Genomic DNA, 14879 nt, shown 5'->3' with positions numbered 1-14879 from the left:
TCCTAGCATGCTGAGGTTTCCGTACTTGATCTGGATCATTAAATATTAAAATGCAAAGAGATTCTGAAAGCCAATCACGTTTTTGGTGATGCTAAATAACTATAATTTGATTTTTAATAGATAGCTTTGTCCTTGTCACTGGGCCCAATTCAATATAAAAATAAATGAGTAGTCATACAAGAGCTTGCTGTAGATCTCCAATGCAGTAAGAGGAGTGTATTGTCTGTGTCCGTAGCATGTACTTGAGAATATTAAATGGAGGCATGGAGCAAGTGGAAAGCAAAGTTTTGGTTCAGGCATGGACTGACTGCTAAGCAGTCCACACAGACTAAAATACTATGTTCCAAATCCAGCACTGACTTCAATGCCGTCATGCTCACTTATGTGGGAGCTGAATTTGGGCTGTTTATGCAGTGCTTTGCCCCATACAAGTACTAGTATAAATATCAATAAAATGTTTCTAACATACCATCTGTTCTCTGGCTGGTAGGGGGTGCTAGAGTGTATTTATGGGCACAGATGCCCTCCTCATGAGACTGAGCCCAGACTGTCAGGATCTTTCTTGTTTACCTCTTTGACTGGCAAAGGATCAGGAATATTGTGGTTGCTCTAAATAATAATACTCAATAAACAAAGACCGTCTAATGCATTGTTAGTTTGCCAGCCTTCCTGCCTGCAGTTTCATTCTCTTGCTAACTTCTCCAGCTACTATATTTTTAATGGGGAAAAGGCAACATTTGCCACTGTAGCTCTTCAGTATGTCTTATTTATTCATTTATTTTTTTATGATCAGATTTGGCCACAGGGATTATTTACAGAAGGAGAATTGCAACATGTCAGAATGTAATTCCAGAAATCTTAAGAAAGGTAATTATTTTAAATCCAGGTTTAGTTTGGTTTTGGATTATATTGATTTATTTTAAAGTGACACTTAAAAAACAAAACAAAAACCCAACAACAACCCTGATAAAGGCTTATGATGAGATTTTCATGAAAAGAGCAGATTTCCCATTGACTTTTTAGCCAGAAGAAAGTTAAAACTCTGCAGTCTTGCCCAGAGTAAGATATGGCAGTTTGCTTTAAGAGGTTTCATTAAGAGAAAAAAACAATTTAAAATTTTCTCTTAATGAAACCTCTTAAAGCAAATTGCTATCCTTTCATGGAAGAAGGTTACTGGAAGACCTTGGAATATATCTTTGTGTGTCTAATACTCAAGTGTGACTTTTGAAAAATTGTAATTGCCGTTTGAAGTGTGAACTGAGGGTTTTAAAGGCCATTACCACAAATTTTAGGTTTTGTAAAAACGTGTAATGTTGCTACCTTGCTGTAATGATTTTATCAAGAGTCTTGTGATGTTTTCATTTTTGATAAAGCTCCAGCTCCTAAAGTCCTGTGATTACTTGAAAATGTCAGCGTTTGTTTCTAGGCCTCTTGGTAGAGGGGAGAATCTTGAAAATGTGACTCAAGTATGCCCTAAAGGCTCAGAAACCAAAATATAAGTAAAAATAACCCCAAATTATTATTTTAAAGTAAATCTCATGATTTTTGGAGCCTCTTTTCATGACTTTTCAACACTTGGGGTTGGCATTACTGCTGTCTCTTACAAAACCTGTCACTCCAGAAATGCTGCCATGGATTTCTATTTAAATTCCAATAATAACTTTGGGGGAAAAATGAACATGGCATGGAAGCGTTTTGCAATCCAAATGTTGTATTATTGAGTTAGTTCTTGAGAATCTGACTGTGAAATTGACCATAAACTGGCTGTATTCATGGTCAAAGCTGAAAAAAATGCAAGCAAAGTATACAAAGAGCATAACTAGCAAAAAATACACTATCTTTAAAAGAAAGCATTTTGATTAATCTAAGACACTAGTGTCACAATCAAAACCAACATTTATAACCTGACAAAGTCACTTCAACCCCACTCTATTTATACCCTCCTTCTCCATTCTTATAAATACTTAGTCTAGAAAATGCAAGGTATCACCACCTGGTGAGTGGGAGAATAGATATGGCAAATTCCATATTGGTGACTTAAGGAATCTCTTACTGTGCTACAGTGATGAGAGAGCCTTCACTTAAATTAATATGCAGTGTTGTAGCTGTGTCAGTCCCAGGATATTAGAAAGATGAGGTGAGTGAAGTAATATCTTTTATTGGACCAACTCCTGTTGGTGAGAGACACAAGTTTTCGAGCTACATGCCACCGAAAAAAAGTTGTGCATCTCAGAAGCTTGTCTCTCCCCAACAGGAGTTGGTCCAATAAAAGATATTACCTCACCCACCTAGTTTCAATTAAATTTCAGTGGATGAAAATAAGTTTTTATTTTATTATCAGCTTGTAAATTTTCTTATTGTTAGTACACTGTGCACATAATATATATATTTCTATTCATTATAGCTGTGCACTGGTTATATATCCCTTATATGTTGCATCTTGTATAGTAAAAGCATACAACTTTGTCTTCTATGTCAAGATGAGAGCATTTATGCCTGTTACATCTATGTTTTTATTCTATGTGCTTCTTCCACATAAGAAAACATAAACTTCCAGATACAGGACAGAGTATAAAATAATCCAAGGGATTGATTCTCACCTCACCTTTGTTCTGCCCTTTGTGCACTGGGTAGAAGTGACAGAGCAGAGTAAATGAGTTCTAAAAGCAGAAAGGCTGGCCGAGGAGGAATTCTCCCAGTGTAAGAATGGAGACAGACAGTGATTGGCTGTCTTCTGATGATCCCCTCACAACTCCATGGTAGAGAGCATGTTGGGCAAGAAGGGTGTGTTGGTGGTGGAGACGTAATATATAGCTCTGTGGGGATTCTGGGCAGTGCAGCTGCCCATAGGCAGCTCAGAACAGACTGCTGTAAGTTAGGTAGCTCCTCAGGGGAAGTTACTTCGGGTGCCAGAGCAGCCCAGGAACAGGGGGTGCAGAGGTAGAAGATTTGTGCTGCGCATCTTTAGTTTTAGCTGATCGTGTCTTGCGTGCAACCGTCTGTAAATGAGTCCTATTAGAATCCATCATTTTAAATAGGCCATAACCAGTTAGAAATGAAACATGATGTAGCTAGATCATTTATTTAGCAGTCAGGGAAATCTGGCTGGGGATTGAGCCGTTTGCATAAATTCTCTGAATACTTGCATGACCTCACCAGCATCTTTTAAGGTCAACGTGTATATTATCATTAAGGACTGACTGCAGCTGATGTGCCTTCATTCTTAGTGTTAATCCTCAATTTTAGCATATAAGGATGAAAATAAATTCTAAATATGTAAAAGTGTTTGCTCTCAAAATACTGAGTTTTCAAAGTTTTATAATCCTTATGCTTGACAGGTCAGTGTTTTAAAAGTGTCTGACATCTACTTAGAGGAAGAATCTTGGCTTAATATGCAGGAAAGAAATATGGTTATGAAGACTCATTGCCTTACCTGGACACAATATGCATCTCTAAGTGAAGAATCTGTCTTCAGGGAAAGCTTGGAAAATCCAAATTGGTAAGGTTTCGTGTCTCTGTGTGTATATATAAGTACATTACACCCAATCCAGTTGGCCAAGGAAGTCCTGTAGCCCTAAAACTGTTTTCCCCTTTGCCTTCTGAGCTGGTAACTAGAGATGGGCCTGAATGAAATCTCTGCATCCAAACACCTTCAGATGTTGGGAAAGTTCAAGTCGTTTTTTCTAAGTGTTCTTGGCTTGGCCTCATCTCTACTAATGACCAGTTGAAATGTGTCCCTTTCGTTAACGCTATTACATCACTCTTAGCGTGCAATTCAATTACTGCTTTTTTTGCCTTGTGATGTTCTGTGAAACATACCATGGTAGTCAGGTGCAGTCCATGTTACTGCTGAAAATTGTAAGGACGTTTAAGAAAGGCCTCATCTTTAGCCTAAATAAATTCAGTTCCTTGCGTATGTGAGCAGACTGATTTTTTTGGGGGGGGGGGAGGGGGAGGGAACTATGGAAAACCTTGCTGTCAGAAGACAAACTTCTTGTCCTTTCTACACCATTCTTGCGGTTGGTAAGTGTACTGGGGCCTAGGACCTCGCATTGGGGTTTCTCAAGTTTCCTAGAAAAGTAGTTCATAGCTGTACTCATATTGCATCCCGCATCTGAGGAACAAGAAGCTTGCCATGGGTGAAGACTACATTTTGAATAAAAGGTAGCTATATCTGAGTCCTGTCAGTCTTCAGTATAGAAGCCCTTCCCTCTTGAATCAGGCATTAAACTGAGAGGTCTTGAAACCAGAGGCTAAAGTTGAGGAAGTACCCTAGCCTCCACATGACCCATCTGTTTCTCATAAGCCACAAACCGAATAGGCAAGCCTGAATGATGACGACTGCTCTCTGTTGCCATAGGGTACTTTGCAGAAATCAGGAAAGTAGAGCAGTGGATCTTGCGTTGTTTAACAATTCCCACCCCGTGAAATAGAAAATCTAAAGGCAAGATCTTGTCTGAATGAGTTTCAGCTTTGTGTAGGATGGGTATAATGGAATTTGCATTTGAATAAGTGGGGAACTTATACATAGGAAATAAAAGAATTTTGACATACGATCTCTACAAAAATCCCTGGAAAGTGCTGGTGGGATAAAAACACTTTGCAGTTGAGGGCTTTGGACATTTTTTAATATATTTCTCAGCTCAACTTGTCATGTTGTTGCTCATGATGGGCCTGTCCATGCCACTGCTTCTTTAATGTAAATTTAAGGCCATGACTATGTAAACTGTATGCAGTATAGACCCTAAAGTGGTTGCACTTATGCATGAGCAAAAGGTATATGTGGACACAGGTAAGAGTAAACCATAGGTATTCCTCTATACTGAGTAGTAATGACTCTCAAGCCCCTTGCTTCTAGGCCCTCTTATGGTAAATTGCCAGTCGATAATGTCTAGGTATGTTGCCAGTTAGGATTACTGATTTCACTGATGTATTTTGCAGGAGGAGGTAGTCTTTTGGGTGATCTAAGTATAGAAATACTCAGTACCTGGGAATCCATTTAGCAATCACTATTGACCTTGTTCTCCTTGTCTAAACCCCTTTGTTTGTTACACTTATTTGTTCAGTCTTGTCTTTAAATTGGACCATAAACTCATTTGGAGCTGTCTCTTACTAGATGTTTGTTCAGCACCTAGCATTTTGTTTTAGAGCAAAAATGTCTGAGACCTGAGATTACGTAAAATCCTCTCTGCTGCTTCCGAGTAACAAGGTGGCTTTTCAGCCATGTTGTGGTTACTGCAGGACTCGGGTTACCTCGTACTCCTTGTCTTGTCTTCACTTTCCGTACCTTCCGCTTAAATGTGCAACTTGCTAGGTGAACGTTCCAGCCCAACTTGTAACGAGAGCTTAACAGCCCCATTTGTAAGTACCTGTCTGATTTTTATCCAGGAAATATGAAATGTACAATTATAAAAAATTTGACTCCTCCCCTCCTCTTTTGTAATATCTGTCTGTCTAATATATTAAGACCAAATAAGTAGATAGCTCTTTTTCGGATGGAGCCATTTCTTGGTGGGATATCCAAAGGTTGCATTAAATACTCAATTAACACAACTTTGAACTGCTCTATAGCATTTTGCTGTGGAGCTATATGAAAATTTGAAAGTGTCATGTTTGTTTTTAGTGTGTAGTCTTAGCTTATTTATCAGAAACCTTCTTTTCTTAATTTGTTTTGCTTACCTTGAAATGGACATTCTGATTATTCTGATGAATGGACTTGTCTGTCTAATGTCACTCTGCCTTCCTTAAGTATTTCAGTATCCTCTGTTGAAATGCTATGTTTTAATGTCTAACAAACTTTTATGAATCAAGTCATCCTCTCTACTGTCCCTATTATAGTGTTGTTTTAGGAGATTAATTTCACCCCTTTCTCCAGTAGTGATCATACCGGAAGATAGGGCTAGAACACAACTCTAGTCCTCTGTATTTTGAAGCCTCAGATGGCTGTTTGTATGTCCTCGTGTGCATTTTAGTTTTTGTTCAAATCCCCTTTCCCCACTTTCCCCACTGAGCTCTAAAGATTAATCTTACAGGAGTAACTGCTAGGTGGGAGTCAATCTGTAACTCTTCTGGGGAGTGGATTTGCCATGTGAGATATCAGTAGGTAACTTCAATGCATCAAACTTTCTCTTAATTTTCCAAAGCAAAAGCTATAATTATATTCAAAAACACTTTAACTGTCAAAATAGATGCAAAATAGATGCTTTGTATTTATGAAGTCCATATAAATCTTCCTACTCTTTTCCCCCCTAAAATGAGCACCCATGTGTAAACCTATAACAACAAACCAGTTTATCCACAGTTAAAGCTGAAGGAATAGATTTTGGTTTCAAATGTCCAAGGAATTTGTAGAAATAATGTCTTCTCCTGCTTCATTCCTTCTTGTGTAGATTTGCCAAGACTTCTAGGACAGAAATGGTAACTTGACATCAGTAATACTAAAATGCAAGGAAGGAAAACTGCAATGGAATATTAAATGGTTATGAATCACTTGATCCATTGCAAATGTGATCAAGTCACCAATGATTAATTACAATGCCCAACATGGCGTGCGTGCGTGCGTGCGTGCGTGTGCGCGCGCACGTGCATGCATATCTATAGATAGATATAGATGTGAAAGAACTAAATGGAAATTGGCAGCGTTGTCAGGCTATTGTCAAGAGGAGAATGTTAGAGTTGTAGTCAGACACAGAGAACAGCAGGGAACTCTTACAGCTCTTTACAAGCAAGTTCAGTTTGTTTCTGGAAGCTTTTTTTGTTAGAGCTACATCTGTGTCTGTGCAATTAACATACTGTTCTTTTGCCTTTGGCTACAGCTCTTCTTGTTTTACTTGCCAATAAACTGTGTTCTGTGTTGCAGTTATCATTAAAATAGCTGTCCTTAGTGATTGCACAAATTGCCAGTTTATCAACAGGGATTCTGCAACATTATCAAGTGTTTTTAAGTATTACTTTGTAACTTCCTTCTATAAAAGAAGTTTTCTCTAGTCCTCTAAGAGACAGAAGTCACTGCAATTTTCCTTTAAATCCCTTGTCCGCATAAGTCTACTCATGTGGATTTTTCCATCATACAAAGAATGAGCTGTTCAGAGTTCAGCACTCTATAATAAGATGGCAAGCACGCTATGACAAGATGGTTGTCATATGACCCTGGACTGGGATGGGGGCATTTTTGGCAGCAGCCGTTATGACTGAGCAGGTTCTTTTAGGAACCCCTCTGCTCACTTCGTACAGACAAGGGGCAAGAAAAGGTGTCCCAAACATAGGCTATCCCACCATACTTGACTGGATAACTATTCCAGAGGGATCATTCCCGATGCGATTGAAAAACAAAAATATTTTTTTGCAACCTGGAATTTCTGTACCCTACTAGATGATTCAAAAAGTGGAAGACCTAAACGTGGAACAGCAATTATCACCCAAGAACTCTCAAGGTACAACATTGACATTGCTGCTCTCAGCGATACAAGATGTGCAGAACAAAGGTCACTTGAGGGAAGAGAGGGTAATAGCTAGCTTTCTTCTGGAAAGGGAAACCAGCAAGCAACAGGTGAATACATAGTGTTGGCTTTGCAGTCAAGAACCTTCTAATCAACCACCTGACTGAGCTCCCCATTGGCATCAATGAACACCATGTGACCCTCCGCATCCAACTGGTCAATAAGTAATTTGCCACCATCTGTGCATATGCACCAACACTTGATGCCGAAGAAGAATAGAAAGAATCCTTTTATACTGACCTTGACAGAATTCTGTCATCCACTCCAAAAACAGACAAGATAATCCTCTTAAGGGACCTTAATGCAAGAGTTGGCAGATACTCTAACGTATGGAGTGGCACCATTGGGATGGAAGGAGTGGGCAAGACCAATTCCAACGGCATCCTTCTATTCAGCAAATGCATAGAGTATGGCCTTGTGATCACAAACACAATCTTCAGACAAGGCAACAAGTATAAAACAACTTGGCAACACCCCCATTCAAAACAGTGGCACCTCTTGAACTATGTCATTGTAAGAACACAGAATCTAAGATGTCCAAATCACCCATGTCATGAGAGGAGCCGATGATTGCTGGACTGACCACCAACTGCTGAGGTCAGTCATGTCCCTCAGGATTGCACCAAAACATAGAAAGCAATTCAGATCACTCAGGCAGCAATGCGACATCCAAAGGCTTCAATTCTCAATGCACCAAGAGAACTTTCAAGCACACTTCAGTGGAAAATTGACCATATGCACACCGGGAAATGACAACACAAGTGTCGAAGAAGATTGGGAAGCCTAAAAACAGACCATCCATGAGGCTTGTGAGGAATCCATTGGCCTTACTACCTGCCGCCATCAAGACTGGTTTGATGATAACATTCAGATCACAGCCCTTTTGGACCAGAAGAGGAAAGCTTTCTGTGACCGGCAAAACCATCCATCATCCAGTCAGAAGCAGAGCTTTTTCCATCAGCTTAAAGCTGAGGTTCAAAGGAGGATCTGAGAAATCAAAAACAAATGATGGGAGAACAAATCAAAAGAAACCCACGCATTCACTGACAGACTTGATATGCAGCACTTTTTCTGTGAGACAGACCCTGTACAGATCAAGCTCATGTAGCCTCACACCACTGAAACCTGAATATAAAGACACCCTTCTTAAAGACAATGAATCCATCAAAGAGTGCTGGAAGGAACACTACCAAAAGCTTCTAAATCAAGAATCGACTGTGACTGAATACACCATTGACTCCATCCCTCAGCACCCATCTGGGAAACTCTTGCCAACCCACAAACACCTGAGGCAGTCTGCAAAGCAATTAAGCAAATGAAGAACAATAAAACATCAGGTCCTGATGGCATGCTAGCTGAAGTACTGAAAGTGGGGGGGAGAACCACTCACAAGTAAGCTCCATTTACTGTTCCTCAAAATCTGGCGCACTGAAGAAATCCCCGCTGACTTACGCAGCGCTAACATCATCACCATTTTCAAAAAGGGAGACAGGGCTGCCTGTGGCAATTATTGAGCCTCTCCATCTCTGGGAAGATTCTTAATAGAATCCTATTGAATCATCTGCTCCCTCATGCAGAGGAAGTACTCCCAGAGTCCTAATGTGGCTTGAGACCATGAGGCACCCCTGACATGATTTTTCGCAGCTAGGCAGATCCAGGAAAAATGTCAAGAACAAGACCAGGAGCTGTATATGGCCTTTATTGATCTGACCAAAGCCTTCAACTCTGTCAGCCATGAGGCTCTGTGGAAAATCATGTCAAAGTTTGGTTGCCCAAGCAAATTTATCACCATTGTAAGGCTCCTCCACAGCCAAATGACTACCTCCATCCTGTGCAGTGGCTCTGTCTCTGAGTTCTTTGCCATCCAAACTGGCGTAAAGCAAGGTTGTGTACTGGCACCCACTCTCTTCTCCATTTTCCTAGCAGCTATGAAAATGTTAATCCAAGACAATCTCTCACAGGCCATTGGCATCCAATATTGGACCGACAGCAACCTCTTCAACTTTTCTCCCCTCCGTGCTAGAACTAAAGTAACATTGGCAACATTGCACATTCAAAGGAGGATCTACAAACAGCCCTCAACTGCTTCCCTGAAGCTTACAAAAGCTTAGGGCTAACCCTGAACATCAGCAAAATAAAAGGTCTCCATCAGCCTGCTCCCAGTCAATCATCAGACCAAGCAAGGAAGTTCTACATTGACAGAGAGGAACTGGAAAATGTAGAATACTTTGCCTACCTTAGCAGCCATATCTCACAGAGAGTAAACATAGTCATTGAGATTCAGCACAGAATCTGTTGTGCCAGCTTTGCCTTTGGCAGGCTGTCCCGCCGGGTGGTCAATAACCATGACATCAGAACATACACTAAACTTTTAGTTTATAAAGCAGTGGTAATTCCAACTCTCCCGTACAGCTGTGAGACTTGGTTGACCTACAGAAAACATCTGAAAAAACCTGGAATGCTAGAACCAGCACTTTCTCCGGAAGATCCTCATCATAAAGTGGGAGGATCACCATATTATCGTCAGGGTCCTCACGGAGGCCAACATCTTCAGTGTTGAGGCCCTGATTATCTAGCACCAGCTGAGGTGGATCAGGCTCTGTGCATGTGCCTGATGCATGCCTACCAAAACAATTGCTGTACGCCCAACTCACCAAAGGAGAAGAGAAACAGGGAGGCCAAAAGAAACGCTTCAAAGACAAACATCAAGAAATGCAGCACCGACATCACATGCCGAGAGACAGTGGCCAGAGATCGGGCTAACTAGCAAAGACTTGTCAAAGAAGGAACGACCATTTTTTGAGGAAAATCCCTAGCCTTGGTCGCAGAAAAACACCAGACAAGAAAGGACAGACAATTGTCTTACAGTATTGTGGACCAACCCGGCCTTCCAACAACACTTGCAACATCTGCCAATGAGTCTGCGGCTCAAGGACCAGACTCATCAATCACCAAAAGACCCGTATAAAATAAAACCTATGAAAGAGATCATCCTCAACTCAAAGGATGGCTGATAATACGATGAGGCTGTGAAAGATTCTGATGAAAAGTTCAGCAAATTTTGGCGATGAGAAAACTGTAAGTGATCCTGATTAGTAAGAAAATTGTGCATTATGGCTAGGGCCCTACCAAATTCACAGTCCATTCTGGTCAAATTCACGGCCACAGCATTTGAAAATTAACCAATTTCACGTTTTCAGATGTTTACAGATGTTTTCAGATGTTACATGTTCAGATGTTAACAATGGGGGTCCCAACCCAAAAGAGGGTTGCAGGATTGCCACACTCATTTCTGTGCTGCCTTCAGATTCCAGCTTCCTGCTGCCAGAGGAGGCTCCCAGAGGTGGGTCTGATATCTCCTGTACTGCTGGGAGCACCACAGTCGGGGGCTCCTAGCGGCTATCCTGTGCAGTGGTGGATTAGCGCACAGGCCCACAGAGCCTGTCCCAGGGGCACCAGCCAATTCTGGGGGAAAATTCTATATACTGTAGAAACACAGACCCAAAAGTCCCTCCCCAAGGGGCTTCAGATCTATGAAGAATCTGCCCTCTAGCATTTTGGGGTTTGTTTTTATCCATATTATCCAAATGCGCTTCCTGCTGGCCAAGTCCTTATAAGTCTACTGAGGTTCTTATATGGTCCCTATCACAGATGGGCTTTGTGGTCTTTCCTCATCTGGAGTACTGTGTGCGATTCTGGTCTCCCATGTTTAAAAAAGATTAATTCAAACTGGAACAGTTTCAGAGAAGGGCTTCTAGGATGATCAGAGAAATAGAGAACCTACATAACAAGAGGAGACTTAAGGAGCTTGGCTTGTTTAGTCTCTAACAGAAACTAAGGGTGAGGAGGAGATAAAATTGCTCTCTATAAATACATCAGAGGGATAAACAGCAGGGAAGGAGACGAATTATTTAAGTTAAGAGCCAATGTTGGCACAAAAACAAATGGATATATACTGGCCATCAATAAGCTTAGGCTTGAAATTAGATGAAGGTTTCTAACCATCAGAATTATTTAAATTTCTGGAGCAGCTTTCCAAAGGAAGCAGTGGGGGCAAAAAAACCTAAATTCTTTTAAGACTGGGCTTGATAAATTTATGGAGGGGCTTGTGTGATGAGATGGCCTACAAGGAGACATGGCCAATTTACAACTGCTGTTACCAAATGTCTCCGATAGCCAGAGATGGGACATCTAGATGGGGAGGGGTCTGGCTTACTGCAGAAAAATTTCCCCAAGTGTCTGGCTGGTGCATCTCACCCAAATATTCAGGGTCTAACTGATTTGCTATATTTGGGGTTGGGAAGGAATTCTCCCCCCCCCCCCAGGTCAGATTGTCAGAGATCCAGAGGTTTTTCGCCTTCCTCTGCCTTCCTTTCTCCTCATAGGGCATGGGTCACTTGCTGGTTTGAACTACAGTAGGTGGATTCTCTGTAACTTGCAGTTTTTTAAATCAAGATTTGAGGACTTCACTAACTCAGCCAGAGGTTATGGGTCTGTTACAGGAGTGGGTGGATAAGGATCTGTGGCCTGTGATGTGCAGAAGGTCAGGCTAGATGATCATGGTAGTCCCATCTGGCCTTAAAGTCTCTGGGTGCCTGACAAACATTAATTAACTTACCCCATGGGAGGCAAGGAAATTATATCCTCATTTGCAGATTGGGAATTGAATCATAAAGAGATTAAGTGATTTATCCAAGGTCAAATAGGAAAGTCTGTCGTGGAGCTGGAAATTGAGTCCAGATCTTTCTGAGTCTTAGCCCAGTGCCTTATCTACAAGACCATCCTTCCTTTCAAAAGTAAAGATGTTTCTGTTCAGATGCATATAGATACAGTTATGCTAAGTGTTGCATATTTTTCTTTTCTTGCAAAGTAAACTCCTGCTCTGAGGAATTGACAAAGACCCTGACTCTGTATCTACTGGGCACCACCATAAGTAAATAATAAACCATTTCAAATGGCATGATCAGGCAAATGGGTGATACATTGTTTTGAATTACAACAGATATCTGGTGTCCTTGCTTTGCTTTCACATTCCTGGGCACTGGAAAAAGAAAATCCTGTGCCCATCTGTTCTGAAGTCTTCAGATCCTTTTCTATACAGAAATACAATACTACTGGCTGTTTTTTTTTTTCTTGGTGTGTCTTTTGAGGACTCTGTCAATCCACATAAGCCATCAGAAGAATGACAGATGGTTAGGTGAATATGCTATTATTAATTTGAGATTGTGGAGAAAAATTAAGTGATTCAGTGAGTTGTAAATACAATGTTGGAAACCTCACCTTTGTAATTCATTAAAATTAAAAGGGACTAAAGCCCAAAATGTTGTTGTCCTGCTATTTTTCTCAGTAAATGCTATGCTACTGTATAAATGGGAGGAAGAATTTAATCAGAAAAATATGAGTGATGATTGAGAATTGTTTAAGAAATCTTTGCTTGATGCCAAAAAACCCACATAACACATGGAAGAAAGAGGAAGTTGATAGTAATGAATATAAATCAGAAGCTAGGAATGGTAGAAAATTGAAATGGGAAGCAAAGGAACACAAGGAGATATCTATAGCCAGCAGAATTAAGGAGAATAAGGAGTTTAAGTATGTTAGGAACAAAAAGAATCTTGACAATGGTATTGATCCATTACTAGATGGAATTGGTAGAATTATCAGTGATGCAGAAAGGGCAAGTGTTCAATAAATATTTCTGTTCTGTATTTGGGGGAAAAACAGATGATGTAGTGTCTTCACATGACTATGATAAACACTTTCCATTCCATTAGAATCAAAAGAGGATATTAAACAGTGGGTACTGAAGTCAGACATTTTAAAATCAACAGTCTAGAGAACATGCATCCAAGAGTTTTAAAGGAACTGACCAAGGAACTTGCTGGACCATTAATGTTGATTTTCAATAAGTTTTAGAATACTGGGGACGTTTCAGAGGACTGGAAGAAAGCTAATGTGTCAATATTTAAAATGGGTAAACATGATGACCCAGGTCATTAAATGCTTGTCAGGCAGACATCGATCCTGATAATGGAGCAGCTGATATGGGACTCAATTGCTAAAGAATTAAAGGACGGTAATATAACTAAAACCAATCAACATGGGATTTTGTAAAACAAATCCTATCAAACTAATTTGATTCATCATCAAGAGGGGATGTTTCTAGTACAGTCCCACAGAGATCTGTTCTTGGTCTTGTACTATTTAATTTTTTTTTTCAGTGACCTGAAAGAAAACATAATATCATCACTGATCAAGTCTGCAGATGACCCAAACTGGGGGACTGGTAAATAATGAAGAGGGCAGGTCACTAATACAGAGCAATTGTATTGCTGGATTGCTGAGTAAATTGGGTGCAAGCAAACAATGTGTGTTTTAATACAGCTAAATGTAAATGTATATATTTAGGAACAAAGAATATAGGCCATGCTTATGGGATTGGGGACTCTATCTTGGGAAGCAGTGACTATTAAAAAGATTTGGGGGTTGTGGTGGATAATCATCCAAACATAAGCTTCTAGTGTGACACTGCAGCCAAAGGGCTAATGCAATACTGGGATGCAGAAATAGAGGACTCCTGAGTAGGAGTTATTTTACCTCTGTATTTGGCAGTGGTGCGACCGCTGTTGGAGTACTGTGTCTGGTTCTGGTGTCCACAATTCAAGAAAGATGCTGGAAAATTGGAGAAGGTTCAAAGAAGAGCCACAAACATGCTGGGTTAGAAAACCTGCCCTGCAGTGATAGAGTTGAGCTTCAAGCTATTTAGTTTAACAGAGAAGGATAAGGGGTGACTTGAGTACAGTTTATAAGTACCTACGTGGGTAACAAATATTTGATAATGGGCTTTTCAATCTAGCAGAAAAAGGTATAAAACGATTGAATAGCTGGAAGTTAAAGCTAGACAAACTCAGATTGGAAATCAGATGTAAATTTATAACAGTGAGAGTAATTAAATATTGGAACAATTTACCAAGGGTCATGGTGGATTCTCCATCACTGGCAATTTTTAGATCAAGATTGGATGGTTTTCCAAAGATCTGCTCTAGGAATTTTGGGGAAGTTTTGTTGCCTGTGCTATACAGGAGGTCAGGCTAGATGATCAGGATGGGCCTTCCTGGCCTTGGAATCTATGCAATATGCAGTACAGACAGGACAAAAATTATAAGGGCTATTAATCCTTGTGCTTCAGGTGACAAGTTGATAAGCAGCTGGACTCAGGAAGAAATTCCCTAGTGTTACAGTATTACACAATTGGCAAACCCCTCCTCCCCTCCAAATACTTGGAAACATCTAGTATATGCTACTGTCAGAGAGAGGATATGGAATGGTCTACTGGTTTGTTACAGTTGGATTGTTCATATGTTCCTAAAACAAAGTATT

The 14879-nt window shown here is 40.4% G+C and overlaps 1 protein-coding gene across 3 annotated transcripts in view; it reads left to right on the top strand.

Moving 5' to 3' along the window:
* Nucleotides 1-14879, top strand: part of PRELID2 (PRELI domain containing 2) — a 46101-nt gene that overhangs the window by 13283 nt on the left and 17939 nt on the right. For all 3 annotated transcript variants that reach the window (XM_067567087.1, XM_067567086.1, XM_067567088.1), the window contains exons 3-4: nucleotides 794-867; nucleotides 3339-3499. In XM_067567087.1, the coding sequence (XP_067423188.1) occupies nucleotides 794-867; nucleotides 3339-3499 (235 nt within the window). The remainder of the gene's footprint in view (nucleotides 1-793; nucleotides 868-3338; nucleotides 3500-14879) is intronic.

The sequence above is a fragment of the Emydura macquarii genome, unplaced genomic scaffold, assembly GCF_026122565.2.
Source record: "Emydura macquarii macquarii isolate MOO-44397 ecotype Brisbane River unplaced genomic scaffold, CSIRO-AGI_Emac_v2 contig_2768, whole genome shotgun sequence".
Taxonomy (NCBI): Eukaryota; Metazoa; Chordata; order Testudines; family Chelidae; genus Emydura; species Emydura macquarii.
The sequence above is the reverse complement of the archived record's forward strand: the minus strand, read 5'-3'. Positions and strand labels throughout refer to the sequence as shown.